Consider the following 27630-nt stretch of genomic DNA (forward strand, 5'->3'; position numbering starts at 1 on the left):
AGAATTTAAGGAGACTAATAATAACAAATCTTTTAATGTATACACTATATTAAGAGGGTGCTAAATGCTAAGTGAGTTGAATACCATATATTCTAAATATTCTTTCACTCCTGCAATTTTTAGTTTGCTCCCATAAACCTTTGCTTAAATCTTCCAAGTCAAAACCTTGTTTGTGAAAGCGAAGGGTTAAAAACGTGAAAATATTAAATATTTTAGGTTTTAAAAATGAACAACAAATCCGTTGTAGTCTAGTTGGTCAGGATATTCGGCTCTCACCCGAAAGACCCGGGTTCAAGTCCCGGCAACGGAATTTTCTTCTCTTTTTCCTTCCTGCCTAAGACAAAATAAGCCCATGAATCTCAGACTAATTTCTACTGATGGTTGGAAATTAAACTTCAGTGTGTTTGGCATTGCAAACTTTTTAAAGACTGAGGTCCTTTTTTTTTCTTTCTGCCTAACACAGTAATTGGGTCCACTATTTAATAGCCCATGAATCTTAGACAAATTCTAAACTTCAGTGTGTCTGGCGTTGGCAAACTTTTTAAAGCCTGAGGTCCGAGAGTGCTACTGCTAAGTCCTAAGAAATCAATGTCCTCCGGTGAGCATAATTTGTTGTTCGTATAAACATGAAAAATAAGAGGGTACAATAACGTGTGATATTTTCTTTTTGATTGAAATATGGAAGTATAATGTGTGATATTAGACATTAATGCAATTTATGCAAAATAAAAAATAAAAAAAAATAAAAAAAATTGCTATACCTTCATGGGTTTAAAATGATAATTTAAAGTAATGACATCTTTTATGATGTCCTATATCTATTATTCAAACTCCATCCTCTCTCTCCCACTAACTACTTCCAAAAAAAAAACTACACCTTTACAAAGTTTTAGACTCCAATAACCACTTTAGCGACCTAGGTATGACATCCATCCCAATTGACCCTTCATGCCTTGCTTTGTCTCGTATGGGTTTACCACTCCATAGAGATGACCTTTCATGTCTTACTTTGTCTCGTATGGGTTTCCATTCCATAGAGATGACATGGCAGGTACAAATTTGCTCCCCTTCCCCCATCTTGCTCCATTGCCATCCTCAACCAAACCACAAGTAAAATCATGACATAAACATGAAGTTTCTGACAACCACTAAGCATTAGCATCCGGTTTCTAAAAAATATCTCATTTTACCATCTCAAAAGCTACTTTATTTATTATATAATACCATTTTATAATACACATAATATCCCAATTTTTATTTTATCATACAACATATTAAAATAATATATCTACTCAATAAAATAATATAACCCAAAACCCAAACCACCTACTGCCACCACCACCACGAACAAACCCAAACCCAAATAAATTTTATATAATGATGAAATATCTCCAAAACTCAGTACCTAAATTTATTTTTATCAGTTGAATTTCCAAAGTCATCTTCAAACACAACCTGTCACCACCATTATCAACAACATAACCACAACCCAAATCCAAAACTTTCCAATCACTTTCGCAGTAGCACCTCAGCCACGACACCGATCTGCCAAAACAACCCACCACCGATCTACTAAAACTCATTGATCTGCCAAAACAACCATAACCATAACCCACCACGGCACCACACCGATCTGCCAAACTCAAAAACACAAATCAAATCAAACCAAACCCATAAACACAAATCAAACCATAAACCAACATACCCATAAAACCAACACAAACCCACATGAAAGCCCCTAACCAAACTCACATGAAAGACACCACGACCCACGGCCCACCATGCCGCCGCCACCACCGGCCTAAAACCCATTCTCACAACCACACCAATCCACGCTGCTGCCATCAACCAAAGAGAGAAAGCAACCCATGCCGATCCACACTGCCGTCGTCAACCAGAGAGAGCAACCCACGAACCCGCCGCCTTCAACCAGAGAGAGAGAGGGAGGGAGGGAGACTTGGACAAGAGAGAGAAATGAGTCATGGAGAGAGAGAGAATGACATGTTTTGGCCTTGTGTAATATAAAAGAATATTATATTTTTGCAAGTGAGCTACAATACTATCATAAATTTAGGATGGTCCTGTAGAATTTTTTACAATTGAAAGAGTGGGTAATGAGCTTTTTTGTGCTTTGATACTAAAATATAGCATATTATACCATATACAATGCCGGGTACTGACGCTAAAGGAAAAGGAAAAGGAAAAGGAAACCTACTGATGCTAAAGAAAACCAAAACCCGTTGCACTCATCTTTACATCTACACACTGTTCTACTTTATATTTTTAACCCTTACTTCCTCTTCCCAAAGATATAGCTGTCACCTAATATGCTGATATACATGTGATTCAGGGTATGTTAGATCAGCAAAGGTCCGTTACTTTTTATTTTATTTTGGTTGGGAACAATTACGTTTACGTTATCAGGGATAATTCAATTTTGAATTTCCTTTGTGTTAATATGCGAACTGGGATTGAAAAGAAAACCCTTAAAACTAAGGCTAACAATTTTCATTTGCCTTTCTTACTCTTGATGCCATTCGAAGTTCAAACTACATTCGCAAGCCGGGTGTCAACAATATTGGTCCCCAACCCATTCACAACTGTCGAGTCCAAACATCTAAAGAACAATGAACTCACCAGACTTTCAGATGACAAGCCGCTGGGCACAAACTGATAAAATCGTCTTAATTGTTCAGCCATACATTCCCAGTTTCCCACCAAAAGAAAAATTAAAATATTATTTTTCAGCCAGGTATATGGTATTGGCCGTTCAACTATATCTTGAAGTAAGCCTTAGCAATTCATCTGCTTCATGGCTCTTGAAATGTGCCATTCGAATACTCCTCACCTGCAACACCGGATGTTCCATTTGATAACCGGTTTGAGCTGGTGGAATTTGAATAAGGAGAATATGTGGAAACAGGGCTGCCTCGTGAATACCGGTTCTGTGCAGCTGTGCTACTTCTTGTCACCTTGGGTCGAGCCTTTCTACCCTGTAGTGGAGTACAAAAGCACAACTGTTAAGGAAAACAAGAGCTGATGTCCCTTATAATCTATGAAAACCACCAGAAAATATAATTTTCTCAATTTAAGAAATGGAATACCAACTATCAAATCAAGGGAACATAGGATCACCTTTCCCATGCACTTCTCCAAATGAGGAGCAAATCTCCCAGCCACGATAGATCGACCACAATTCATGCACTCAAATACTTCACTGGCTACAGAAGGATGAGACTGTCCAAATATGTCAACCACATACTTGCTATTAGCTTCACCACTATTACTAGGATCAGCTACCCTTACCCGGGCTTGTGCTGACAACCTCAGTTCTTCTTCTTCATCTTCCATATTACGATCAAGACCCAACCTTGCTATTCGATGACATTCAGATGCCACATCAACAATAATGGAATCAAGGAGATCTCCGAAAAAGTGAGATGAAAGCTGCAAGCAAAACCCAACAAAAGTGAGGAAATATGAAAGATTTCATGTAGGAAAATTTCCACACACACAAGTTATTAAATCTTATGGTAATGAGAAGCCAAACAAAAGTCTGACTATCTTGACTTTAGGTCATTGTATGAAACCCTTCTGCAATATCTAGGGTCATACTTGTCGTGCAATCAAACCAATAAAATAGAAGGTATATTGATACAAAGACACATGTATGATATGTCTTGGTACTCTGAGAAGAACCAAAAAATCACAACAAAAAGGGAGAAAAGAAAGATAAGTGAAGGGTAGATGGTGGCTCGTGGGTACAAATCCACGGGGGGCGTGTGTAACCATTTTTTAAAAAAAAAAAGGATAAAATAACTCTTTCCATTACCACCCGTCAACACGCCTTTCTTGCTGTGTGCTCTACATACAAGGTCAACATAACTCTTCCCTCTTTGTCTACCCAGATTTCAGTCTCAGACAGGTCTAAAACCAGGAAAAGTAAGGACTTCAATCTTGTAGCGTGCAAGAAAAATCAATCAGATGTGAAACTAAAAAACTGGAGGTTTTAATCTTATCATCTACCATTGTTCAACAGCTAAGCCAGCCACAAAAGAAAATGTGTTCTTGCGAACAGAAAGGGATACCTGAGAAGCGATATTGTCCTCATTAGGCAATGACATGATTCTTAAAAGCAGAGCTGCTAGTTCCAATATGATGCCCACGAAGAACTTCAGTTAAAGCCAGAAACAGTTCACTATATTGCAGCAAGTAGAAGACAATATTAACAATGCAATCAATTATTTGACACAAGCAACAGATATTGAAGGTTAGAAAGATAAGTAATAAGATTCTACTGTTTTGCTAAATGTAATACTAAGATTTTATTTAGTACGCCCAAGTGCAAGGATGATGCATACAAGATATAATAAGCAGAAAGAAAGACTAATATCAAAATTGCACATAGCACTCAGAGATATAAACAGAGAAAAGCAAAGTCACCAAATCCAAATCATTAGGTAAAAGCCTTTGCCACAAATCCCTTCTACTCTTCACTCTGTCTCTTTCTTCATCACTCTACGGGCCATTCGAAACCCTAAAGCCCCAAATGATAAATCTGTACTAGTTAGTATCAAATACAGAGCCAAGCAAAGCCAAGAACGCCTCTTTCATCACTCTACTTACTTATTGTTATCTTCCGTACCAACTAAAAGACAGAACAAGATCACACAGAGAGAGAGAGAGAGAGAGAGGACTCACCGGCAAGGCAAGAAAGAGATTTCCACAGGAGGAGAAGCTACTCCGGCGAGAGAGACAGATAGAGAGAGAATGGTATTTGTACGAGACTTTTACGGATCAGAGTGCTGTAGTTTCAGATAGAGATGCTGTTGCTGGAACTTCGAGGAGGAGGAGGAGGTTCACGGTGACGAAGGAAAATTCGACGGAGATTTTAGGGATTTTGATTTGGGCAAAAGCGAAAATGTTGTTTGGTTACAAGTTTTCGCTATTCGTGTGGGAATTGCTGACTAGATTTTAGAATTGCAGGTGTGGCATGTCAGTCAGGTGTTTCTCTTATAATCCTAATACCTATTGGAGGAGGCAAACACTGAAATGACTTGTGTGGATGTGCACTACAACTCACAATGGATTGAAATTGTTCTCATCTCAGGTAACAACTTAAAATTCACCAACTAACCTTAAAAGTACAAAATGCTACATTCATTGACAGGAAAGATGAACCTGTTTGTTGTTACTGTTGTTTAAATAACAATTTTTAGTGTTTAAACAACATTATAAGTATTTTTACACACTTTTTCACTTACATGTATTTGTAAAAATATAAACAAAGTTACTAAAACAACATTACTAAACGGGCCCTGAATTCATCCAAAAAATCAAGAACCTCATGACAGGTAATTACGGGCATTTGACCATAGCGATCGTGATTAAGATATATATATATATATGTATGTATTTTTATACACTTTTTCACCTACATGTATTTCTAAAAAATATAAACAAAGTTACTAAAACAACATTACTATACGGGCCCTGAATTCATCCAAAAAATCAAGAACCTCATGACAGGTAATTACGGACCTTTGACCATAGCGATCGTGATTAAGATATATATATATATATATATATATTCCTAATCAGTTTTTTCTCCCTCTTTATCATATATACTAGCCTCTAAGCTAAATGCTCTTCTATTTTTTGGGATAAAAGTTAATCATTTGCATCCATTATAAATTAGGATTACTAAATTTTTCAATTACAAAAAAACCTAGGTGTGTGATGAAAAAATTATTTCACTAACAAATACATAATAATCATCACACCTCTCAGTTTTTTTGTGATTAAAAAATTTAGTAATCTCAATTTATAATTGATGCAAATTATTAACCTTTGAGCGCATAGTTTGTTTGTTGTTGTTGTTGTTTTTTTTTTTTTTTTTTTTTTTTACGTATTTATCCTGTCAGTTAAAAAACTTGTAAGAGAATAGATTAATGATATTTTGGCATCAAAATTGAGAATTCCAAACAGGAAAATAATAGTATAGATACTTCAGTACTAAGTAGCTTAAAGAAAAACTACATATCTTTTTGTGAAAATAAGCCCAATATACAGAGAGTGTATACAGCAATTGGGGTATTTCCTAGGAAATTTTTGGTTTTTCCTACTAATCTTGCAATTTGTACATCAAAAACACAAAACCCATTAAAGGAAACTTACATAAAGTCTCAGTGGAAAAACTCAAGGTTATACATAATTTTTTAAGATGCTCAAAGAAGCAAAATAGCCCAAAAACCGTACAGGAGAAAATTAATGTAACTGTGGTAGAAGAAGTTTTCTCACTTTTAAATAGGAGGGAGGGAGGGAGGGAGGGAGGGAGAGAGACGTATGTTGCTCTAGTTATTTTGACTTAAACGTAATGGGAAGTTGTTTTGTAGTAGGAAGTGGGAAGTAGGAAGTTTTTGATGTAGGAGAAGAAGATGTGAACTTGTGAAGAAAGGAGAGGTTATCAGAAAGTAGTTTTTAGATATTAAAATTTCGTGGAGAAAGATCTCTTTTTTCAGAGGCTCTTCTATATTTTTGGTAAATGTTAATAACTAATTTACATCAATTATAATTTGGGATTACTATGAGAGGCTAGGTTTTGATATTTAGTTTTGTTTAGCTTATTTTTCTACTTCAAAAAAAAAAAAATGTATAATTGCTTTGAAGAAATGAGTTAGTAGGAGAGTGTTCCTATTTTGTAGGCAATATTTTAGTGCAAGTTAGACATGTATTTTTATCCGACTATCATTTAGTTTTGTCTCTACTTACACTTAGGGGTGTAGGGGTATTTTGGAACAATAAAAATAAAAATTTAAAAAAAAAAAAAAAATCCGGTCCAAACAAGGGAAGCCCATTAAATAGTGGTATAGATAATGTTTGTATTAGAAAGCCTCCCCCTTGAATTCTTATACAGAAATTCAGCACCCAAAAAAAAAAAAAATCTTATCCAGAAATTGCACTCAAATGTCAATAATCATTACACAACTACCTCTATATCTGGCTTCGTTGGAAACCAAATATTTCATTTAGCTTTTTTTTTTTTTTTTTTTTTTTTTTTTTTTTTTTTTTGAGATAAAAGATAGAAAATTTATTTAATGAACATGCAAAACAGTACGTAAGAACCCTGTGCAAACAAAACAGGGGGAACCGGACCTTTGACCCTCTACTAATAGCAACAATTATACATAAAATCAACAACTTCTACCTAGACAAAAAACTGAAAACTACCTAAAGCAAACAACAACAATTATATATAAAAACAACAACTTCTACCTAGACAAAAAACTGAACACTACCTAAAGCAAAGAGGGACACCCAATCCTCTACTAACAGCATAACAATTATGCAGAAAACAACAAGTTCTGCAGAAACAAAAACAATACATCCAAAACCTTTAAAACAAAACAGGACAACCTGTTGCAAAAACAGCAATACTGGACCTATTCTATAGAAATAGTAATTATGCAGAAAAACAAAACAATTTCTACAGAAACAAATAATTACGCAGAAATTAACACTATGTAGAGGTACATCAGACATGCAGAAAGCGATCAGATCACTGTCAATTGCTTGATTGATCAGCTACCAAACGTTGATACTCCTATAGAAAACCAAGTGCTCCATCAAGAATGGTCTTGGGGTGAATCTGGATATGTTCAAAATAATATTTATTTTGAGCATTCCAAATTGCCCAAATCGTCATCGCCCATCTTTCCAGCTCTTGTTGAGAAAGTTTGTCCACCAACGTTCTAACTAGCATGAAGATATCTTGAGCCACATTTGAACATTTTTGATGTTGTCCTCAGGAAAGGGCCCAAACATTTTGTGCAAGAGGACATTCCCAAAGCAAATGGGCAGCAGATTCCAAATGCTGGTAGCAGATTTCACATCTTGGGTTAATATTGATCTTTCGGCAATGTAGGTTATCCCGAGTTGGAAAAATATTTGAGCACGCCCTCCATACAAACATGCACACTTTAGGCAGTACATTCAAGCTCCACAATTTCCTCCAAATTCCACGATCTACCACTATACCAAAGTGTTCAACCCGTTGCTGCTACCCCATCCGAAGTGCAACTTGATATGCAGTTTTTACAGAGAAACATTGAGATCTATTTTCCTTCCAAGCCAATTTGTCTCTTGAGGACAGCCTTGATAGTGGCACTTGCAGAATTTCTATTCGTGTCTTATAAGCAAAGAGATCAAACACCTTATCTCTATCCCATTGTCCGGTGGCACCATCAATCAAATCCTTCACCAGCAGATTATGCCTAACCTCTCCCAAAAAAATTGGTTTATGCGTCAACCATTTATGAGTTGAAACTTTAATATAGCTTCCATCCCCTACCTGCCACTGTGAGCCTTCCTTAATAAGGTCCCTAGCTAGCAAAAGACTTCTCCATACATATGAAGGATTGCTGCTTATCTCCGCATCCATAAAGGAACAATTTGGAAAATATCTTGATTTGTATACCCGGTAGAACAAAGAGTGAGTATTATGGATTAAGTGCCAAGCCTATTTAGCTAACATAGCCAAGTTAAAAGCTTGTATGTCTCTAAATCCCATACCACCACACTCCTTTTTAGTACAAAGTTAACCTTATATTTTCCCCTAACAATTGGCAAACCAAGATACCTCTCATAATCCTCCATAATTCTTGCACCCAACAATGCCTGTATATCCTACTTTACCTATAATCTTGTGTTTTTGCTAAAAAAGATTGAGGTCTTCTGTCTATTAATAGCTTGACCGGATGTTGACTCATAGCATTCAAGCAAATTCATAAGATGATGACATTCCTCTATAGTAGCTTGACAAAAAATAAAGCTATCATCCGCAAATAGAAGATGAGAAATACATACCCTATTTGTACATGATAAAATTCCATGAAGACTTTGTGATTCCACTACCTTCCTAATCAGAGATGAGAGGCCTTCTGTACATAATAGGAATAAGTATGGGGATAGAGGAACTCCTTGTCTTATACCCCTAGAAGGGATAACAAAACGTTTCGGCTCACCATTAAATAGCATCGAATAAGAAGTAGTAGTCACTGTTTCCATTGCTAGCTGTACCCATTGGGCATCAATACCCAAATTTAGCATAATATGTCTCAAAAATTCCTATTCAACCCGATCATATGCCTTGTTGATATCCAGTTTAATAGCCATTTGCCTTTTCTTCCCTGCTCTTTTATTCCTCATCCTGTGTAATACTTCAAATGCTACAGTAGTATTATCAATTATTAACCGGTTAGGAACAAAAGCACTTTGTGAATCTGATATAACATTGGGCAAGATAAGTTTTAGCCGATTGGCTAAGACTTTTGAAAAAACTCTAGATACAGCATTGCCTAAACTAATAGGCTGATAATCAGAGACATTTTTTGGATCATTCTTCTTGGGTGTTAGAACAATATGTGTGTAATTAATCTTATGGAGCATATGACCAAAATGCAAGATAGACAACACTACTTCAGTTAAATCATTGCCTACAACATGCCAATATTTTTGGAAAAAGAAAGGAGACATACCATCTAGCTCGGGTGATTTGGATGGGTGCATGTGAAAAAGAGCTCGTTTAACCTCATCAGGTGTATACGGTTGAAGCAGTGTTTGATTCATATTAGGAGTAATTATTCTATCCACTAAGTTCAGAACCAGATTTAGATTAGTCAGATTACCAGAAGTGAATAATTCTTTGAAGTAATTTTCAGCCTCCCTTGCAACATCAGCTTCTGCATTACACCATCTCCCTTGATCATCCAATAACCCTAAGATCTGATTTTTCCTACATCTCTAACTTGCTCTCTGATGAAAATACTTTGTATTTTTATCCCTAGCAAGTAACCAAATTGATCTAGATCTCTGCCTCCAAAATAATTCCTCTTGTAGTAATAAAGCATTTATCTCATCCTTCACTTTTTGGATCACATCGAGATTATCTGCATTATTCATCACCGTAAGATGCTTTAATTCCAATTTCTTCTCTTCTAGCTTTGTCTTTGAGTTTCCCAATTGTCTACTCCATCCCACCAAAGACATACGAGTTGTCTTAATTTTTTCAAATAATCTGTACATCAGGCAACCCGTGGATATTACACCATTCCAAGCTTCATGAATAATTCCCTCACATTCTGGATGCGTTGCCCACTTCCCCTCAAATCTCTTCGGAACTTTTTTCCTGCCTGTCACTCATGTGTCCACACTAGTTGTAAGCATTATTGGATCATGATCAGAATAGGATGCTTGAAGATGGGTAACCTTGCTGCGTGGGAACAAAGCCTTCCATTCAATTGTAGCACATGCTTTGTCTAGCCTCCCTTGAACAAAGGCCTCTCCTGGTCTTCCATTCCTCCATGTGAATATATTGCCATAGAAGCCAAGATGAATTAATCCACACTGTAGCAAAACACTACGGAACTCCTCCATTAATTTGTTTGGCCTTGGAATTATCCCTTGTTTCTCATTAGAGGATAAAATTTCATTATAATCTCCAATGCATAACCATGGTAGTGAACTTCTAGACTACAAATTTCTCAAATATCCCCAAGATTCTCGTTTACGATGTTCTTCCAATCTCCCATAAAAGCCAGTAATTCTCCATGGTGAATTCGGGTTAGTCATAACATGAACATCAATATGATTGAAGGAATAAGTTTGAACAAATAAATCAACTTCTTGTTTCCATAACATGGCTAAACCACCAGCTTTTCAAACGCATGGGATTGCGAGCATAGAATGATGTTGTAGTTTAGCTTGAATTCTTCACATCTCATCTATTGTTTGTTTTGTTTCCATGTAAAACAAAATTTTGGGAGCTTTTACCCTCACTAAGTGAGAGAGAATAGTGACTGCACGGATGTTCCCAAGCCCCCGACAGTTCCAACTTAAGATATTCATTGTGCTTGGTGGGGCTGAAACTCAGCCTCCACTGTTGTGCTTGTTGAGGAATCGTTCAAAGTCTTTGAACGTTTCTGATCTCCACTAGTCTCCACCTTATTTCTTCGTTTATTCCTCACCCCACTAACAATGTGCTTCATTTCAGCCTTGTAGATGGCCTTTGGGTTTTTTATTTTTCTCCACCTACATACTTATGGCATGCCATGTTTTTGTTGGTCACTTGATAAAGAATTCATGCTCAACTTAACTAGGACTTTACTGGCAAGAGGTGTAGTTTTATCCAAACTCTACTGCTCATACAAGTAAGGGACACTCACTAGGCTGTCTCCAATAATTTCGGTTTCTTGATTTATCTCGTTTTCACAATTTAAAACCATAGTAACACAGTTATCCAAACTACCACCTAAAGGATTAGGGGATAATCCAACAATCTCGCATGCATCTGTAAAGGTAGTTACATGTTGCTCTGCAGACTCCATAACTGTTACATGCTCACCAAATTTGCCTCTTGAAGTACTTGGCTCTGAGTCAGTTGGTGGTTGCAGTGGTAGATTGGCATTCCGGGAGACATCATTCTCCTCCATGTTCCGTCTTGGTGAGCTAGGTGGTTTGTTTTTGAATTTGTTACTCTGTTTATGGTAACCTGCTCTCAACCAGTCCCCATATGGACTATTGCTACCATCCTTTAGCTTTTCCTTTTGTACAAGCCTTGGCCTCATGTCCTAGAAATCCACAATTGAAACATAGTCCCAAAAGTCATTCGTATTGAAAGGCAACCCACACTCTATCCCCTTCTGGACTAAGGACCGATGCTCCTCCTCGGATTGATTTATCCGATGGCATCTCGAGTCGAACTCGAAGGAAATGAGCTTGGTCAGATGATATGGCTTTGCAATCAACATTGACAACCCGACCAATTCCACTTCCAATATCTCTACCTGCTTCTTCATTGATAAGGTTGAAAGGAAGTCCCCATACTTACACCCATATAGGGATGTGTAAGAAGTTAACAGAGAATGCCGTCATCCCCTTTTCCCATCGCCGGAGTAATAAGAGGTGTTTGTTGAAACTCCATGGACCATTATTCATAACCCATACTAACTAGCTTTCCAAAGAAAATTTAAATTGGATAAACCTCTCTCCAACATCATTAATCTTCAAATCTTTACCAAATTTACATACACCCCTTAAGAGATTTTTTGTCGCCTGAAGGTTGATGAGTTTTGTCATGTTGAAATGACCAACGAGACTGAGAGAACATTCCTCAAGAATTTTTTCACGATGTTCTGATTGGACAGTGATGGCTTCACCCTCTTCCTTTGTTAGATTAAATCGTTGTAAACGTTCAATGAAATCCAAGTCCATGATGGACTAGGAAAAAAACCCCTGATTGTGAAGAAAGATATATATGATACTATCTGAATGCTTGAAAATGTGTGAAAACACAAGAGCTATTTAGACCCCCAAATTAAAGTTACGGCTCGATTGATTTTACTCTAACTTAATATTAAGTGCGGAATAGAGTAAATGCGAGTGGATAAACAAACAAGCTACTCTAACCCATAAACATTATAACACAGCGGTAAAATGAAAGGTAAAAGAGTACGGAAGAAGAATGCAAACACAAGATAACACACTGATGTGTTATCCAAGAGGAAACCAAAGAACTCGGTGAAAAACCTCTCCGTCGCCCTCCAAGCGGTAATCGATCTACTAGACAATCAATTGGGATACATGGGTTAGCAAGAGACCCTCCAAGCTTAATCTTCTCGATGTACCTAAGCCCTCCAAGCTCCTACTCCAACAAGACTCCACGGAACCGTGTCTTGTCTAGCTCTCTGGATCCCGCAACAAGCACCATGTTGCATCTGCCATCCTTGGCTTCTTCCAATACTTCTCAGCAGTACCAAAACCTTACTTGACACTCTGAAAGGGTGTGGTAAGTGTTTAGGCTATCAACCTCTCAATGATATGGAAATTGAGAGGTAGGAGTTGAGGAAAATCCACAAGCAATTGTGTAAATGATTATGGGTATAACAATCTCTAACTCTCAAGGTTTGTGGCTAGGGTTTTCTCTCTGAAGCACTCCTTAACTTTTGTGGGTAATGTGGGTATATATAGTGTGGGTACAGAAAGTGTGTATCAGATAGCACAGTCTGGCAAAACAAAATGTTTCACGAGTGTCTCACGGGAAGGCCTTACCCGCGAGCTACTCGCGAAACACAGCTGTCTCCATCTGTCTTGACTCTTCGCATTCCAGTCATGTGCAGGGCACATGCATCACTTACGGTTGCCTTGGTTGAAATTTAAAGTCCTACTACCTACAGGTGGAAGGACTAACCAAGCCACCAGCAAGTGCCTTGGTACAAAATTTAAGTCCTTCTACCTACGGGTGGAAGGATGAACCAAGTCACTCACGAGTGTCTTGGTCGAAATTTAAGTCCTTCTACCTACAGGTGGAAAGATGAACCAAGTCACTCACGAGTGCCGTGGTGAAAATTTTAAGTCCTACTACCTACGGATGGAATGACCAACCAAGTCGCCCATAAGTGCCTTGGTGAAAATTCGAAGTCTTCCTACCTACGGGAGGACAGACGAGCCCTGTCACCCAAAAGGGCCTTGGTCAAAATTTAAGTCCCCTGTGCTATAAATAATTTTAGGCCAGCCTGTTAAAGATTGACAAGTCTCTCAGGATCCAAATCGAATCGTCACCCCACAGGTCCTTCCACTCCGAGATCACAAACCCATAGGATGAAGGGGGCAACTGAAGAGGAAAAATTATGCATGATGGAGCTATATGGACGGAGGTGGCATGGACAGATGTGGCATGTACTGACCGAACGACGACATGGCATCCAGCCCATTATTATATGGTCTCCAAGGAACCTTAAATGGAAAATACTTGTGACACACGATTAGCCCTGGTTTGTAGAATCCCAACATGAGTAGAATTCTAGAATATACACACATTAATGAGTATCTTCCCCATAAGGAAAAGACGTGTTTCACAAGCAAAGGAATCTTGCCCTACGCGACTATAAAACCTAAAGACCCTCAAGAAAAGGTACGCACAATTTCTCTAAAGCTCATAATCTCTAACATTGTTGGAGCTCTTTTTTAACTTAACATTCAGAGAGTCTTTGGCCGATACCACACCGATACTCTCTGTAAGGTCTTTTTCTGTGTTGGGCAGGTTTGGTATCGAACGTGTTGGAACCGTGTGGCTCACTGGTGATTTTTTCGACATCATCAGACAAATTGAATCTTACACTTGTTTTATTTACTTTTGGATTGTATGGATAATTTGCTTATAAATGTGTTGTTCTAATGTGAATAAGTTATTATAATGTAATAATAGGTTAATGTAATGGAAATAAATAAATTAAAATATAAAATTAAATTAAATTAATAAATATTTGGCGACAATTTTTCATCACCAATAGGTTGGGATAAAAACAATTGGTGATGAAAATTTACACCACCAATAGAATTAGTGACAAAATGGTTCACCACTCATATATTGTATTAATAAAATAAAAAATAAGACAAAATTGATGACAAAATTTTTCGTCATCAATAAGTTGAGCTATGAACGTAGATACTTTCTCAAAAAATAAAATAAAATAAAATGAACATAAATAGCATTTGGTGACAAAAAAAAAAATTAATCACCTAATATGGTGAAATAAAAAAAATAAAGAAATAAAATTAGTTTTGGTGATGAACTATTCTGTTGCCAAATATGCTTAAATAAAAAATAAAATACATTTAGTGACAAAAATATTTGTCACTAAATAAAGTATTTAGTGAGGAAAATATTAGGTGACGAAATAATTTCATCACCAACGATTTTTTTTTTAAATAATTAAACTATTTGGTGATGAAATTTTTGTCACCTTTCGTCACCAACAATTTTTTTTAAAATAATTAAACTATTTGGTGATGAAATTTTTGTCACCAGGACATTCGACGACAGAGATTACGCAACGAATGTTGTTTCATTTGCGTAATATGTTGAGTTAAAATTCTATATGCATCGTTTACAAGGTCAATCGTCTTGTTCTTAAGTAATATAGACTGCTCTTTTTTATTATGGGAATCGCATTCTATTTATCAAGTTATAAAAACGAAGTCTTTAAAAAATGGAAATAAAGACAATTAAAAATAATTGTTCATTTAAAATTTTGTTTTTTGTAGAGTTCATTTTTCGAAATGAAAGCAATAAATTTTTTTGTTTTTGGAATCAGCTATTGGATAAGGCGTTCAGCAAACCAAAAAGAGTGGCTCTGAGTTCATTTTTCGAAATGAAAGCAATCAATTTTTTATTTTTAGAATCAGCTATCAAAAAAGGCTTTCAGCAAACCAAAAAGAGTGGGCTCTGAGTAATCAATAATGATTTAAAAGCTTCCTCAAAAAAAAAAAATAATGATTTAAAAGAAAAAAAATGTTATCTAAAGTAATGATTATGAATAATAAAACAAAAACAAAAAAGAGGAAAACCATTCTGCCAGTGCCAGGAATCAAACCCCAGTCTCCTGGGTTAAAGGCGTTTAGCAAACCAGAAGAGTGATAACTGGGTACCAACGATTTAAAATAATATATTTTATGTAAAATAAAGATTATGAATGAAAAAAACAAAACGGAAAACCATTCTTCCGTTGCCGGGAATCGAACCCGGGTCTCCTGGGTGAAAGCCAGATATCCTAACCGCTGGACGACAACGGAAGTTTGTTGTGAGAGTAATCTTTATTTGTTTATTTCAACAAACATTCGATGCTTTTTCTTATTTCCTTTTTAGTTTTGTAAATAGATACTTTGCTAACCTCTACGGATAACTATTTGATCATCTTACACACACAAACATATATATATATATCCGATAACACGTGAAAACTCACACTCACTAGCATTGCCAGGTAACAGTTTCCTAATGTATCAATTATTTATCACTCTTTTCATTGAGTTCCCGTTACAATAATATGTAAAGTCAGGGTGATTTGAATTTACACTATTTCTTTTAAGCAAAAAGTTTTTCCCAAAGTAAAAATAGCTTGTTTTCTTGTATTTAAATGCAACCTCTGAAATAATTCTTAAAATATTTTTCATTATTTATTTCACAAAGAAAATGACTAATATTTCATGTTGGCACAATGGTGGTGGCGAGAATAGTAGGTAAAGTTACATTAGAGTGAAAGAAATTATTTGGTAACATGTTCACATTTTGTATTCACAAAAGTAAGGTTGTATTGCTTGTATGTTGTGACATAATTGTCGATATAATACGATTATTAGAGGGTTTAACATGGCAGTAAAATAATTATGTTAAAAAGAGGTCATAGGTGTTAAACTGTGATCAAATGAGTCTGAGGCATATCGAGACATTGATGAGAATGTTGTTATGCTAGTCTTTAACAAGACTTAATACAATGTTCTAATTGTTTCTTTGTAGGCATACATGTAGGTCACACGATGTACTTGCCAAGTATGAACATTGTTGAAAATTGATATGAGAGATGTCTACTTGCCTTGTGTTTACTATGTAGCAATAAGAGACCTTAGAAATATAAGGCTGACTAAACCTAAATGAGTAATGCTTATGATGGGTTTGATTTAGCCCATAATGAAGAGTTGTGACTTTGGGTGAAGGGATGCACTCTTGGTAAATGGTTCCAATTTTTGGCAAAGCCTGTAATTTTTAAATCTTAAAATATTACATATTATTGTCAGAAAATCAGTTTCAGTGACATTGTTGAGAATAACATACAAGGAATCTCTCTATCTTTCTCTCTCTCACCATCAATTTCTATTAGTGCCTATGTGGGTTCTTTTTTTTTTTTTTTAGCACACAAGCCCAGGTAGAAACAAGGATCCCAGGCCTAATATTTATTGTTTTAAGGGACTGGGCTTGGTTCACCGCAGCTAAATTAGGTTGATTTTGAACCAGGTGATGCACAGGGCACAAATCCTATAACACATACATGCTAACATACAGGAAATATATGCATTGAACAACAAGAAACAGCAAAGGAACGAAATGATAAAGAAGGAACATAAAATAAAGCATTAGGGACCCTTAAAATAATGTAAAATACTTCGTTACTTTCTTTATTATGTAATACACTACGCTCACTAGGACATGTTACAAGGTCCAAATAAGTTCAAAAATCACAGACTTAGATGGCCCTTCAGGCCTCTAAGACTTGCAAAGTTTGAATCCCTTTGAATCCAAGTGTGTTCTCTAATGGCTGCTTGAGGATACCAGACAGGATTTCCCTCCTTTTTCTCTCTTTTTGAATTCTAACAGAGTTTCCTTAATGGTTTTTATTCTAATTCACTGTTGATGAATGCCTTTCACTATTGGCTGCTTCCCCTTTTATAGTACCATCCTAGGGTTTCTGAGGTACCACTGATTCCCTTCATTTGCTCCCCTAGGTACCAGAACCAATGTTGTGCCAGCAACATTGGTGGCTGGTCCTTTCCTCATTCTTTATTATTTTCTTCTTTTGAGGTTTCTTCTTCAAAAATCCTTTTGCTGACTTTCCCATTCTGGGGGGGTCTTAGAAGGCTCTAAGGCTTCTAGATCCCACTGTAAACAAAAAATTTCCTCAATTGCAAAAAATCAAACAATTGAAAAGAAATATGGTTTGCAAATATAAATTTGTATTGATGAATAATGAGTGCAATCTCTATTTCAATTCTTTTACAAAAGAATACCCTTTGATTCTATCTTCATTGAACTTGACTCAAACAAGAAATCTTCTTGACTTTAGCTGGAAAATAGATTGAGCGGTCTCCACAACAAAACTTTAGCTTCGAGCTTATTAGAGATTTATTGTTCTTCAAGTCTTTGAATGTGAAGGTTTTTAGGCTGAAGTTCTTCGGGGCTTTAGAGGCTTGGTTCATTGAGCTTCAAGGATTTGAGGTTCGTTGAAGTTTATGGAGGCTTTTTTTAGCTTAATTCCAATAGAACTTCAAAGAACTTATTTGAATGTTCTTCATATGTTTTTGAGGTAGAATTTCTCTAGAATTTTGATGTCTTAGAAAAATTCTCTACATCAATGAGAGGAGGTATGCCCTCTATTTATAGTGGTTTCAAAGGATAAGTCTCACTTGAGATTGACTTCCTAGTAGATAATTATCTCTATTATTATTTATTTATTTTAATAGAGATAATGATTAACTATTATCATTCCAATTTAATTGAGATATTTATCTCTATTTAATTAGAATAATTATCATCAAGATATTTATCTCTATTTAATTAGGATAAATATCATCTTTAAATGACACATGTCAACACTTGATTTATCTAATTTAGTGACATATTAATTTAAATTTTGTTACTAAATTTTGATATGGAATTTTATGATTGGCTTAAAATTTTGCCTCCTACACCCACCTTTTTTCAAACCCACCTTTTGGCTACTTTCCCTTTTGTCACTTTTCCCAGGTGAGCTGATTCTTTTCTACTAGGCCGTAAAATCCCAAGCCACCTTCCTTCCTTGTTCTTCTTCCTAGGTTCCACAAGGTACTAGGCTCTTGCTCATGAGTTGTTGGTTCCTAGGCCCTCTGAGCCCTTTTCTACATCATTGGGTGGCTGATAGGGACATATTTGTTCTTGTTTCTTGTGTTTCTTGGCACCCCCCCTGAACTGTCTTAATCCAAACCTGGCTTTGCTGCATATCCCGAGGATCCCAAACTCCTGGGAATCCCCAGGTATCCTAGCCCAGTTATTTTCCAGGGCTCCCAAGTGATTTTTCTGACCTTTGAGGGCCGAGTTGGGCTTTTTATTTCCTTTATTTCATGGGGCCCAAAACTTGCCCATTCATGGATTTGGGTCCCTCCTTATGGACCCTTAATAGGTTTGGGCCTCTCCCATTTTTTCTTTATTGGAAGCCTAAATGCTTTATTTTTTTTCCTACGTTTCAATCCTTTGCATTGTTTTGGGCCTTTGGTACAACATTGTAATTTTTTGGACCTCAATAGTGCCTTTAAAGTGTAAATATTGTGTTTTTTGTTCTTGTAATAAATATCATCATGTATGTTTCATTAATATTATTGTGGTGGCTAAAAACAATTTTCTAACATCACAACTAATTTGTAATGAATGTGTTGGAATGAATCTACAATGGGAAACTTGAACAAAGGTAAGAAACTACAAATAACAATCAAGAACATTCAAAGAAAAGATAACACTCTTTATTTCATAGAAAAATCCTTGTATAAACATACATTTCACTTAGTTTTTTTCTCTCTCTCTTTTTTGATCACTCGTCCCTCTTTTATGCATGTTTTGCTTCTCTTTATACTTCCCTCTTCCTTCCCTTTTGGAACCCTTTCTCACCACACAGCTGGGGTGATACTTGTCCTATTAGACATGTTATCCCTTATTTTCATGATATCTGGACTTTTCGAGCTTAAAGTACTGTTCAGGTAAGTCATTCAGCAATAAATACGACTATGCCAAGCAGGTGGTCGAATTAATGCGGAAATGACTATTACTTCATCCAAGAGCCATGCACCCTTTGGATCCTCGGACATTTCTTCCGAGAACACTGAGTTCATCGTCAAGATCATCCAAGGACACAGGCTACACAGACCTCGAGCTTCAAACCATTTTCCCTGAGATGCCAGATCTTAATTCCTTGAGCCCAATAGCTTTTCTCTATTGCTAGGTATTAGGCTGATCTTCCTAAGAAGCCAAAAACACTTAGAATCAAACCCACTCCCTCATAATTATGTTCATGAGGGACATTACGAGACAATGTAGAACACACAAAGCTGGCTTTGTAGTACAAGCTTTCTCTCTCAATGCACGATAAGCGCCCTTACTATCTTGTGCTTTGAGATTTGGGCTTTATCCACTGTCGTCCTCTCGTAAGCGACGCTCAGGGAGGGTTGGTCTCTACCCTTTGTGGGTTCCTTCTAGACTCTTGTGGGTCTTGTGCTACCACTTTGTGTGGCTTCTCTTTGCCCCTTTATGGATCTTGTGCCGCCACTTCGTATGGCTTTCTCTTTACCCCTTTTGTGGGTTTATACTTACTCTGTGTGGGTCGTGTTGGTCTCTCTTGCCAAGTTTCTCATCTTGGTCTATCAACATTTCAGCCGCTTGGTGTGTTGGTAAGGGTCAAGTGGATTAGCTAGCTTCCTCAAACTGTTTACTCCTCAACATTATTGGCCTCCTTTGTGTTTTGTTTTTGCTAAGAAGTGGTGATCTAATTTATGTGGTATGTTACTCTCTCCTTAATTGTGTTATACTATTGTTTTGAGGTTTAAATTACTTTCCATTTTGCTGTTTGGATGTTGCGGAATCATTTGGTGCTTTAGTGGTTTGCTAATATTGTTGGCTGGATGGTATCTTTATTTGTATTGAACTAAGTTTGGTTAGTGGTTATGCTCTGTTGTCTGGTGAGCATTTTTTTTTGTTGTCTAGTGAGCATTTATTTGTGGATTTGAATGATCAAAGCTTTCCCTATTTTGCATGGAGGGATTAAGAGGAAAGTATTCCAAGTTCCAAACCACTATGAGAACATTAGAGTGGAACTGTCGGGGTATTTGCAATGCCTCTACAACTAGAGCTCTTAAAGCTCAAATAAGGAAGACAAAGCCTAATGTTATCTTTCTATGTGAAATGAAGGAAAATGTGGATTGCATGGAATTGATGAAGGGAAATATTCATTTTTTTTATTATAAAAAAGTAGTTGAAGCAAAAGGAAGAGCAAAAGGGTTGTGCTTACTATGGAGAAGTGATGTTAAAGTGGAAGTAATCAAATTCAACAAGCACTTGATTGCAGCCAAAGTTAGTGATAGTGTCTATGATTGGTGCTTCATAGGATTTAATGGGCCACCATATGCAGGAAAAAAAAAAGAAAAGAGAGAGAGAGAGAGAGAAAAGAAAAGAAAAGGAAAGCACGGAAAAATCTAAATGGCTTGCTGGAAACCATTCATGGTCCTTGGATATGTATGGAAGATTTCAATCTGACCAATAGTGATGATGAGAAATGGGGTGGTACAAGAGAAGGGTCATCAACCCCAAACTTTCTGAAGGATATTATGTTTGAGCTAGGTATAGTGGATCTTGGTTTCTCCAGCAAAAACTTTACATGGTTTAGGCAGTAATGGTGAAAAATTGCAATTAAGGAAAGGCTGTACAGGGGAATTGCTAACATTTCTTAGAGGTTAGTATTCCCAAAAGCTTGCATTAAAAATCTGAGAACCATAAATTCATATCATAGTCCTATTATCTTGGAAACCAAGTAACCAACCCCCAAGATAGTTTTGCTCCAAGACTATTTCGTTTTGAGGTTGCTTGGATTAGGGATCCCATGTGCTACAATGTAATTGACCAAGCTTGGAATGAAGAAGTGAGAGGAACTGAATTCATGAAGCTTTATAAGAAACTGGATGCTACCCAAAATGCTTTAAAGGTGTGGAATAAGAAAGTTTTGGTCACTGCCAAACTAGAATTGATGAATTGATCCAAAAGGAAGATGGCACTAAAGAGAATTATAGAAGAGAAACTGATTTACAAAATGAGTTAAATGAATGGTTGTTTAGAAGTGAGATCCTATGGAAACCAAAATCTCGAGAAATCTAGCTAAAAGGAGACAAGAACTCCAAAATTTTCCATTTGTCAACCATCATCCGTAGAAGAAGAAATGCTATTGATGCTGTAAAATCTGAATTGGGAAGATGGATTACTGATAGTAAAGAGATTAGGGGGTTCTTCTTGGAGAGCTTCAAAAATCATTTCACCAAGGAGACAGTGGACTTTTCCCCAGAGCTTGAAGATCTAATTACCCCCTGCATTTTAGTGGAAGAAAATGAGAAAATTAGTAAAATCCCTACCCCATCAAATATTAGGGACACTTTGTTCCAAATGCAAGACTTAAAAGCTCCAGGCCTAGATGGTTTCCTAGCCATCTTTTACAAAGAGTACTGGTCAATTGTAGGAAAGGTTGTCACAAGAGCTGTGATATCTTTTTCTTTTCTTTTCTTTTTTTCTTTTTTTGAATCAAGTAGAATGCCTTGTGAGGTAAATTCTTCTCTCATTGTACTCATCCCAAAAACTCAAAATCCTTCCTCCTTCAACAATTTTAGACTTATCAGTTTATACAATATTGTATATAAAATAATTGCAAAAATTAGTGTCTAGATTAAGGCCCTTACTTCATAAAATGATATCTCCATGCCAATCTGCATTCATATCTAGAAGATGGATAACTGAAAATCAAGTTGTTATGCATGAATTGCTTCACAGTTTTAGAGCAAGAAAAGTAAAATCGGGTATGATGGCCATCAAGCTAGACCTTTAAAAAGCCCATGACAAGGTGGATTGGATTGTTTTTTTATTTTTTTTATTTTTTATGTTTTGATTAAATTTGGCCATAGTGGGATTTTTGTTAGGTGGATTATGGAATGTGTCTCCTCTGCATCCTTTGAATTTTGATCAATAGGGGTAAGTTTGGACAATTTAGGCCTGGGAGGGGTTTGAGGCAAGGAGACCCATTATCTCCTTATCTTTTCATCTTAGGGCAAGTATTGTCTAGAATGTTGGAGAAGGATTTTGGGAAGAAGAACATTAGTGATGTGAAGGCCAATATTAGGGTTCTTGTCATTACTCATGTTATGTATGTAGATGATATTATTTTATTCTCAACAGCTTGTAGGAAGGATGCTCTAGCAATCAATGAATGCTTGGATAAGTACTGTACATGGTTAGACCAACTTATAAAAGGGGGCGATCTGGCATATTTTTTTTCAAAGCCACCCAAAAACAAAGTAGCAAGATCATCAAACAAGCTATGCAAATGAAATCTCTCAAAAAAGACTCGGTTTATCTTGGAGCTCCTCTATTCATGTCTAAAGCACCTACAAAAGACTTCAAGTATCTACAAGATAGGCTTGAGACAAGATTAAGAGGTTGGAGAAGCAAAAGCTTATCTTAGGCTAGTAGGTGCACCTTGATAAAATCAGTAGCTCAAGCTATCTTAACATACTCCATGACTACTTTTGATATTCCTACAAAAATTTGTGATAGCATGGATGCTTTGACTAGAAGATTTTGGTGGAAACTGGAAAATACTAATGGAAGGTACCTAGCATGGAGAGCTTAGGACAAACTGTGCCAACCAAAAAGTAAGGGTGGTTTGGGATTTAAGAAAACCAAGGCAATGAACAAAGCTCTAGTTTCCAAATTGGCTTGGATGGTGGTCTCCAAAAGGGACAACTTTTCCATGAATGTTCTAAGATGTAAATATAAGGTGAGAAGTGATTGGTTGAGAAAAGACCCTCCTAAAAAAGCTTCATCAATTTGGAAAACCATAGAAAAATCAAAAGCTCTCATCTCAAAAGGTGCTTGCTATCTGGTTGGTAATGTGGACTCCAATAATGTTTGAGTGGACCCTTGGGTTCCTTGGTTACCTGAGTTCAAACCAAAACCTAAGAGTACAAAAATTATCTAGGATCCACTTATGGTTTCAAGCCTCATAAACCATGATTTACACTGTTGGAATAGAACCATGCTTCGAGAGTTGTTTGAGCCTGAGTCTATTCAAGCCATTCTGAGGATTCCAATCCCTTTTAAGTCCAAAGCCTGATGAAGTAATCTGGGTTAAAGAATCTAAAGATATATTTTCAGTGAAATTTGCATATAGAGTAGACCAAGAGGAAAATCCCACCTCAATTCCACTTAATGTTCCTTCGCAGAAGATATGGAGGCTAAAGGCATATGAGAGACTAAAGATACTGCTTTGGAGAATAAGGTCAAATTCTCTACCAACCAAAGAAAACTTGATGCTAAGATTAGGATCCAATGATACTCTCTGCCATTTATGTGAAAATGAGGTGTGATAATAACTTAATTTTGCATATTTATATCATTATTAGAAAACATTATCATACTTATTTTGAGTTAATTCATGCATTTTATAGTTGATTTTGGAATAATGTTGAATAATTAATTTTGTGCTTAATAGAATTTTAATGCGTGAATTTGTCTTTTGTAGGTTAATGAAATTAAATAAGTGGATTTATGCAAAGAAGAAAGCTAATGGACTTTAATTTTACAAGGGCCATGATGAAGTCAAAGAAGGCCAACCCAATTAAATTCAATTCCAGTTGGAGCAAGGAATCAAAGGAAATTTACACCTAATCCAAGTCCAATTCGGATTAGGATTCCAGCTTGCACACCAGTTAGTATTTGGAGCATAACTTTTGGTGCAGATGTCCAATCGAGATGATTTAAGTTGGGCTGGAAAGATAACTTAAATGGCTACAACTTTGTAGTTTACTAAAAGTCCAAATTCTGAAGTTAAATGGGCCAAAAACATCGGTTAAGTAAAGCCTAAAAACCTGGGATTTTCTCCAAACGGGAATTCAACTTGTAATAGGATTCCTTGACCTATTTAAAGGCTCTTTAGGGAAAAATTCAGAGGAGAGCTGCTGTAGAACATAATTTAGGTTTTCTTAAAGTTTCTTTACAGTTTTTAGAGTTTTATTTGTGTTATGGCTTGCTAGAAGCCTTGTTAAGGCAAGGGGTGAAACCCAACCGTTTATTAGTATGTTCTTAACAATTATTTATTGGTTTTAATACTTATGTTTTTATGTTTTTGATTGTTTTACTCATCTAGAAAAGTGTTTAGTTCTGTATAATCCTTTGATTTATCGTAGACTCCAAGCACTTTAAATGCTTAGTATTCCCTGTGGACTAATTCACTAGTTTTGTTTTGCCTAAAATCAATCAATTGCATGAATCTATCTTAGACAATTAATTCTTGAGCTTTTATTGTCAAATCATCTGACTAAAATCATCCTTCATATGAATTTTAGTTGAGTTATAAAACAAATATTGTTAAGACTACCGATAGATGTGTTGTGTGTGGATCCCTAAACCTTAGTGCCTTAATATATTGTTATTTTCTCTCAATTTAAATTACTATCACTAAACTATTAAAAATATCTTCAATTAAACTTTATTATTTTAGTTTTATTCTCTTGTGGTTTGCTAATCAATTCCCTTTTCCGTAAGGATTCAACTTCAGACTTTCCGAGTTATTACTTCGCGACAATCTTGCACTTAGGAGCATTATTTAAGTCGCAGCAAGCTTTTGGCGCCGTTGTCGGGATAAGGCGATTAGAGTAGCATTCCACTTTGTTTGGAGAGGTTTTCAACATTAAATTTCTTGGAGATTCTGGCATTTTACCCTTAATTTTTAAAAAAATTGGCAATATACCCATGTTTGCAAACTATATAGGGGCGTGCCCCTGTTTCGATACTCGATTACCCTAAAATCGAGTTCAATTAAATACTCGATTCGTAGAAAATCGAGTTATGCCCGATCAAACAAAAAAAAAAAAAAATTGCATGGAACTCGACTTTCAAGAAATCGAGTTCCATGCAAAACAAATTTTATAAGTGTAATCGCCGTATATTCAGGGAGCCCTATAGTAGCATTTTTAAACCCTATAGTGACGTTTTAAAGTCCTATAGCGGCATTTTCATGCAAATTTTTTATAAGTGTGATTGCCCTATATTCAGGGAGCCCTATAGTGGCATTTTTAAGCCCTATAGTGGCGTTTTCCTGCAATTTTTTTTTTATAAGTGTGATCGCCCCATACCCAAGTTCAGGGAGCCCTATAGTGGCGTTTTTAAGCCCTATAGTGATGTTTTAAAGCCCTATAGCAGCGTTTTGGAACTCGACTTCCCTAAAATTGAGTTCCATGCATTTTTTTTATTTTTTATTTTTATTTTTATAGTTTTATTGGGCATAACTCGATTTTCTACGAATCGAGTATTTCATTGAAACTCGATTTTAAGGTAATCGAGTATTGAAACAAGGGCATATCCCTATATAGTTTCAAAATAGGGGCATATTGCTAAATTTTTTAAAAATTAAGGGCAAAAGGCTAGAATTCCCTATTCTTCACATATTTGGTAATATCTCTCCAACTTGTTTCTTTTTAAGTAGTTTAGTTTTCTTTTAGAGTTTTTCTTCTTCTTTTTTTTTTTTTTTTTACTTCTTTTTATTGTTAAGGGTATTTTGTTTTCTTTTGTTTTATTTTCTTTTTCTTTTTCTTTTTCTTTCTTGCTTTACTATTGCATGCGTATTTGGTGTCATGATAGTAATAATTGGTTGGTTAAAATTGAGTCTAATAATTTGTTTAGCAATTTATTTGATTCTTTCACACATTCTCACAAGCATAATATCATGGCGGACTTAGAGAGTAATCATGGTGATGAGAATAATTTAAATAATGAAAACTTCCATGCTCACCAACCCATTAGAACTCTCAGAGATTATTGCAACCTACTAGGAGTAGTGCACCATCATGCATCATTTTTCCAACTAATGCAAATAATCTTAATTTTCAGCCCAGTATGATTTCATTACTTCCTAAATTTCATGACTTAGATTTTGAAAATCCTTACCTACACTTTAAGGAATTTGAGGAGGTATGTTCTACCTTCCATGACCAATCATGTAATGAAGAGACCATTAGGTTGAAGTTGTTCCCTTTTTTTCTTAGAGACAAGGCAAAAACTTGGTTTAATTCTTTAAGACCTAGGTCAATTGGTACTTGGCAAGAGATGCAAACTGAATTTTTAAAGAAATTTTTTCCAATTCATAAGACTAATGCACTTAAAAGACAAATAATGATTTTTTCACAAAAAGATGATGAGAAATTTTATCAATGTTGGGAAAGATTTAAAGATTTGCTTAATGCTTGTCCAAATCATGGCTATGAAACTTGGTGTATAATTAGTTTTTTCTATGAAAGTTTAACTGCAAAGATGCGCCAATTTGTAGAGATGATGTGCAATGGAGAGTTTTTGAATAAAGATCCTAATGAGGTTTTTGATTATTTTGATCTCTTAGTTGAGAATGCCCAATCTTGGGATACCACTGATACCTTTGATAGGTCTAGAGCATCCACCAACCCCTCTGGGGGTGGTAAGTACCAACTTAGGGAAGATGATGACCTTAGTGCTAGGGTGACTAGTCTAACTAGGAAGCTTGAAGCCATGGAATTAAGAAAGGTCAATGGAATCAATACTGTGCTTAAAATTGAAGAAGTTTGTAGAATTTGTGAGACCATGGAACACCCTACCAATGAATTCCCTACATTCCAGCTTTCAAAAGAGGTGTTGCATGATCAAGCAAATGCTATGAACATGTTGAAAAAATCATACCCTTCCCCCTATTTAGAGACATACAATTTAGGGTGGAGGAATCACCCAAATTTTAGTTGGAGGAATGATAATGTGGTTGCATCTCCTACATATGATTCTTCAAATTTTGTTCCCTATAATCCCCCTCCAAAGAAGAGTCTTGAGGACACTTTGCAACAATTCATGCAAACTCAATCCACCGTTAATAATCAGACCTCACAAGCCATAAATGACATTAGGAGCACTCTCACTAAATTGACCACATCCATGAGCACAATAGAAAATGGTAAGTTTCCATCTCAACCACAATCAAACCCCCAAGGTCAATTTTGTGTTGATGATTGTAGTTTCTTTGAAAATAAAGTGAGTCAAGTCAAATCTGTAACTACTCTTTGTAGTGGAAAAATCATTGAAAAAGATATTCCTAAAAGCAATACACATGATGAGTCTTCCAAAATAAAGAGTAGTGATGAGGTCCTTGAGTCTAAATCTAATGAATTTGAAAGGTGTCCTATCCCTGCTCCTTTTCCCCAAAGGTTGATTTCCCCTCAAAA

General features: G+C 36.1%; 1 protein-coding gene, 1 long non-coding RNA gene and 3 other non-coding genes across 6 annotated transcripts; 2 read left to right on the plus strand and 3 right to left on the minus strand.

The window, feature by feature from the left end:
• Positions 1 to 237: 237 nt before the first annotated feature.
• On the plus strand, positions 238 to 310 carry TRNAE-CUC (transfer RNA glutamic acid (anticodon CUC)). The gene has a single exon. It is a non-coding gene; the product is annotated as a tRNA-Glu (tRNA).
• Positions 311 to 2471: 2161 nt separating this feature from the next.
• LOC126689215 (SAGA-associated factor 11) lies at positions 2472 to 4990 on the minus strand. Of its 2 annotated transcripts, XM_050384334.1 has the most exons (5): positions 4702 to 4990; positions 4444 to 4537; positions 4089 to 4198; positions 3136 to 3447; positions 2472 to 2993 (listed from the first exon to the last, which is right to left on the minus strand). In XM_050384334.1, exons 3-5 carry the CDS (start codon positions 4122 to 4124, stop codon positions 2811 to 2813), a joined length of 531 nt encoding a protein of 176 aa, XP_050240291.1. In that variant the 5' UTR covers positions 4125 to 4198; positions 4444 to 4537; positions 4702 to 4990; the 3' UTR covers positions 2472 to 2810. The 2 variants fall into 2 exon arrangements, with proteins under 2 accessions (XP_050240291.1, XP_050240282.1); XM_050384325.1 differs by lacking the exon at positions 4444 to 4537 and having other exon boundaries at positions 4702 to 4989.
• Positions 4991 to 15558: 10568 nt separating this feature from the next.
• On the minus strand, positions 15559 to 15630 carry TRNAE-UUC (transfer RNA glutamic acid (anticodon UUC)). Its single transcript has one exon. It is a non-coding gene; the product is annotated as a tRNA-Glu (tRNA).
• Positions 15631 to 19181: 3551 nt separating this feature from the next.
• Positions 19182 to 24558, plus strand: LOC126689225 (uncharacterized). The gene is made up of 2 exons (XR_007644447.1): positions 19182 to 20132; positions 23913 to 24558. It is a non-coding gene; the product is annotated as an uncharacterized LOC126689225 (long non-coding RNA).
• A 1984-nt stretch (positions 24559 to 26542) lies between these two features.
• LOC126693275 (small nucleolar RNA R71) lies at positions 26543 to 26649 on the minus strand. The gene has a single exon (XR_007645265.1). It is a non-coding gene; the product is annotated as a small nucleolar RNA R71 (small nucleolar RNA).
• Between the last annotated feature and the right edge of the window lie 981 nt (positions 26650 to 27630).

The sequence above is a fragment of the Quercus robur genome, chromosome 1 (assembly GCF_932294415.1).
Source record: "Quercus robur chromosome 1, dhQueRobu3.1, whole genome shotgun sequence".
NCBI classification, from domain to species: domain Eukaryota; kingdom Viridiplantae; phylum Streptophyta; class Magnoliopsida; order Fagales; family Fagaceae; genus Quercus; species Quercus robur.

Excerpts from the sequence above, each read along its gene's own strand:
- LOC126689215 (XM_050384334.1), bottom strand. The coding sequence starts at position 4,124 with ATGTCATTGCCTAATGAGGACAATATCGCTTCTCAG. Across the intron at positions 3,448-4,088 it reads AGGACAATATCGCTTCTCAG|CTTTCATCTCACTTTTTCGG; the intron begins GTATCCCTTTCT and ends TTTTGCTTGCAG. Across the intron at positions 2,994-3,135 it reads TGGAGAAGTGCATGGGAAAG|GGTAGAAAGGCTCGACCCAA; the intron begins GTGATCCTATGT and ends ACTCCACTACAG.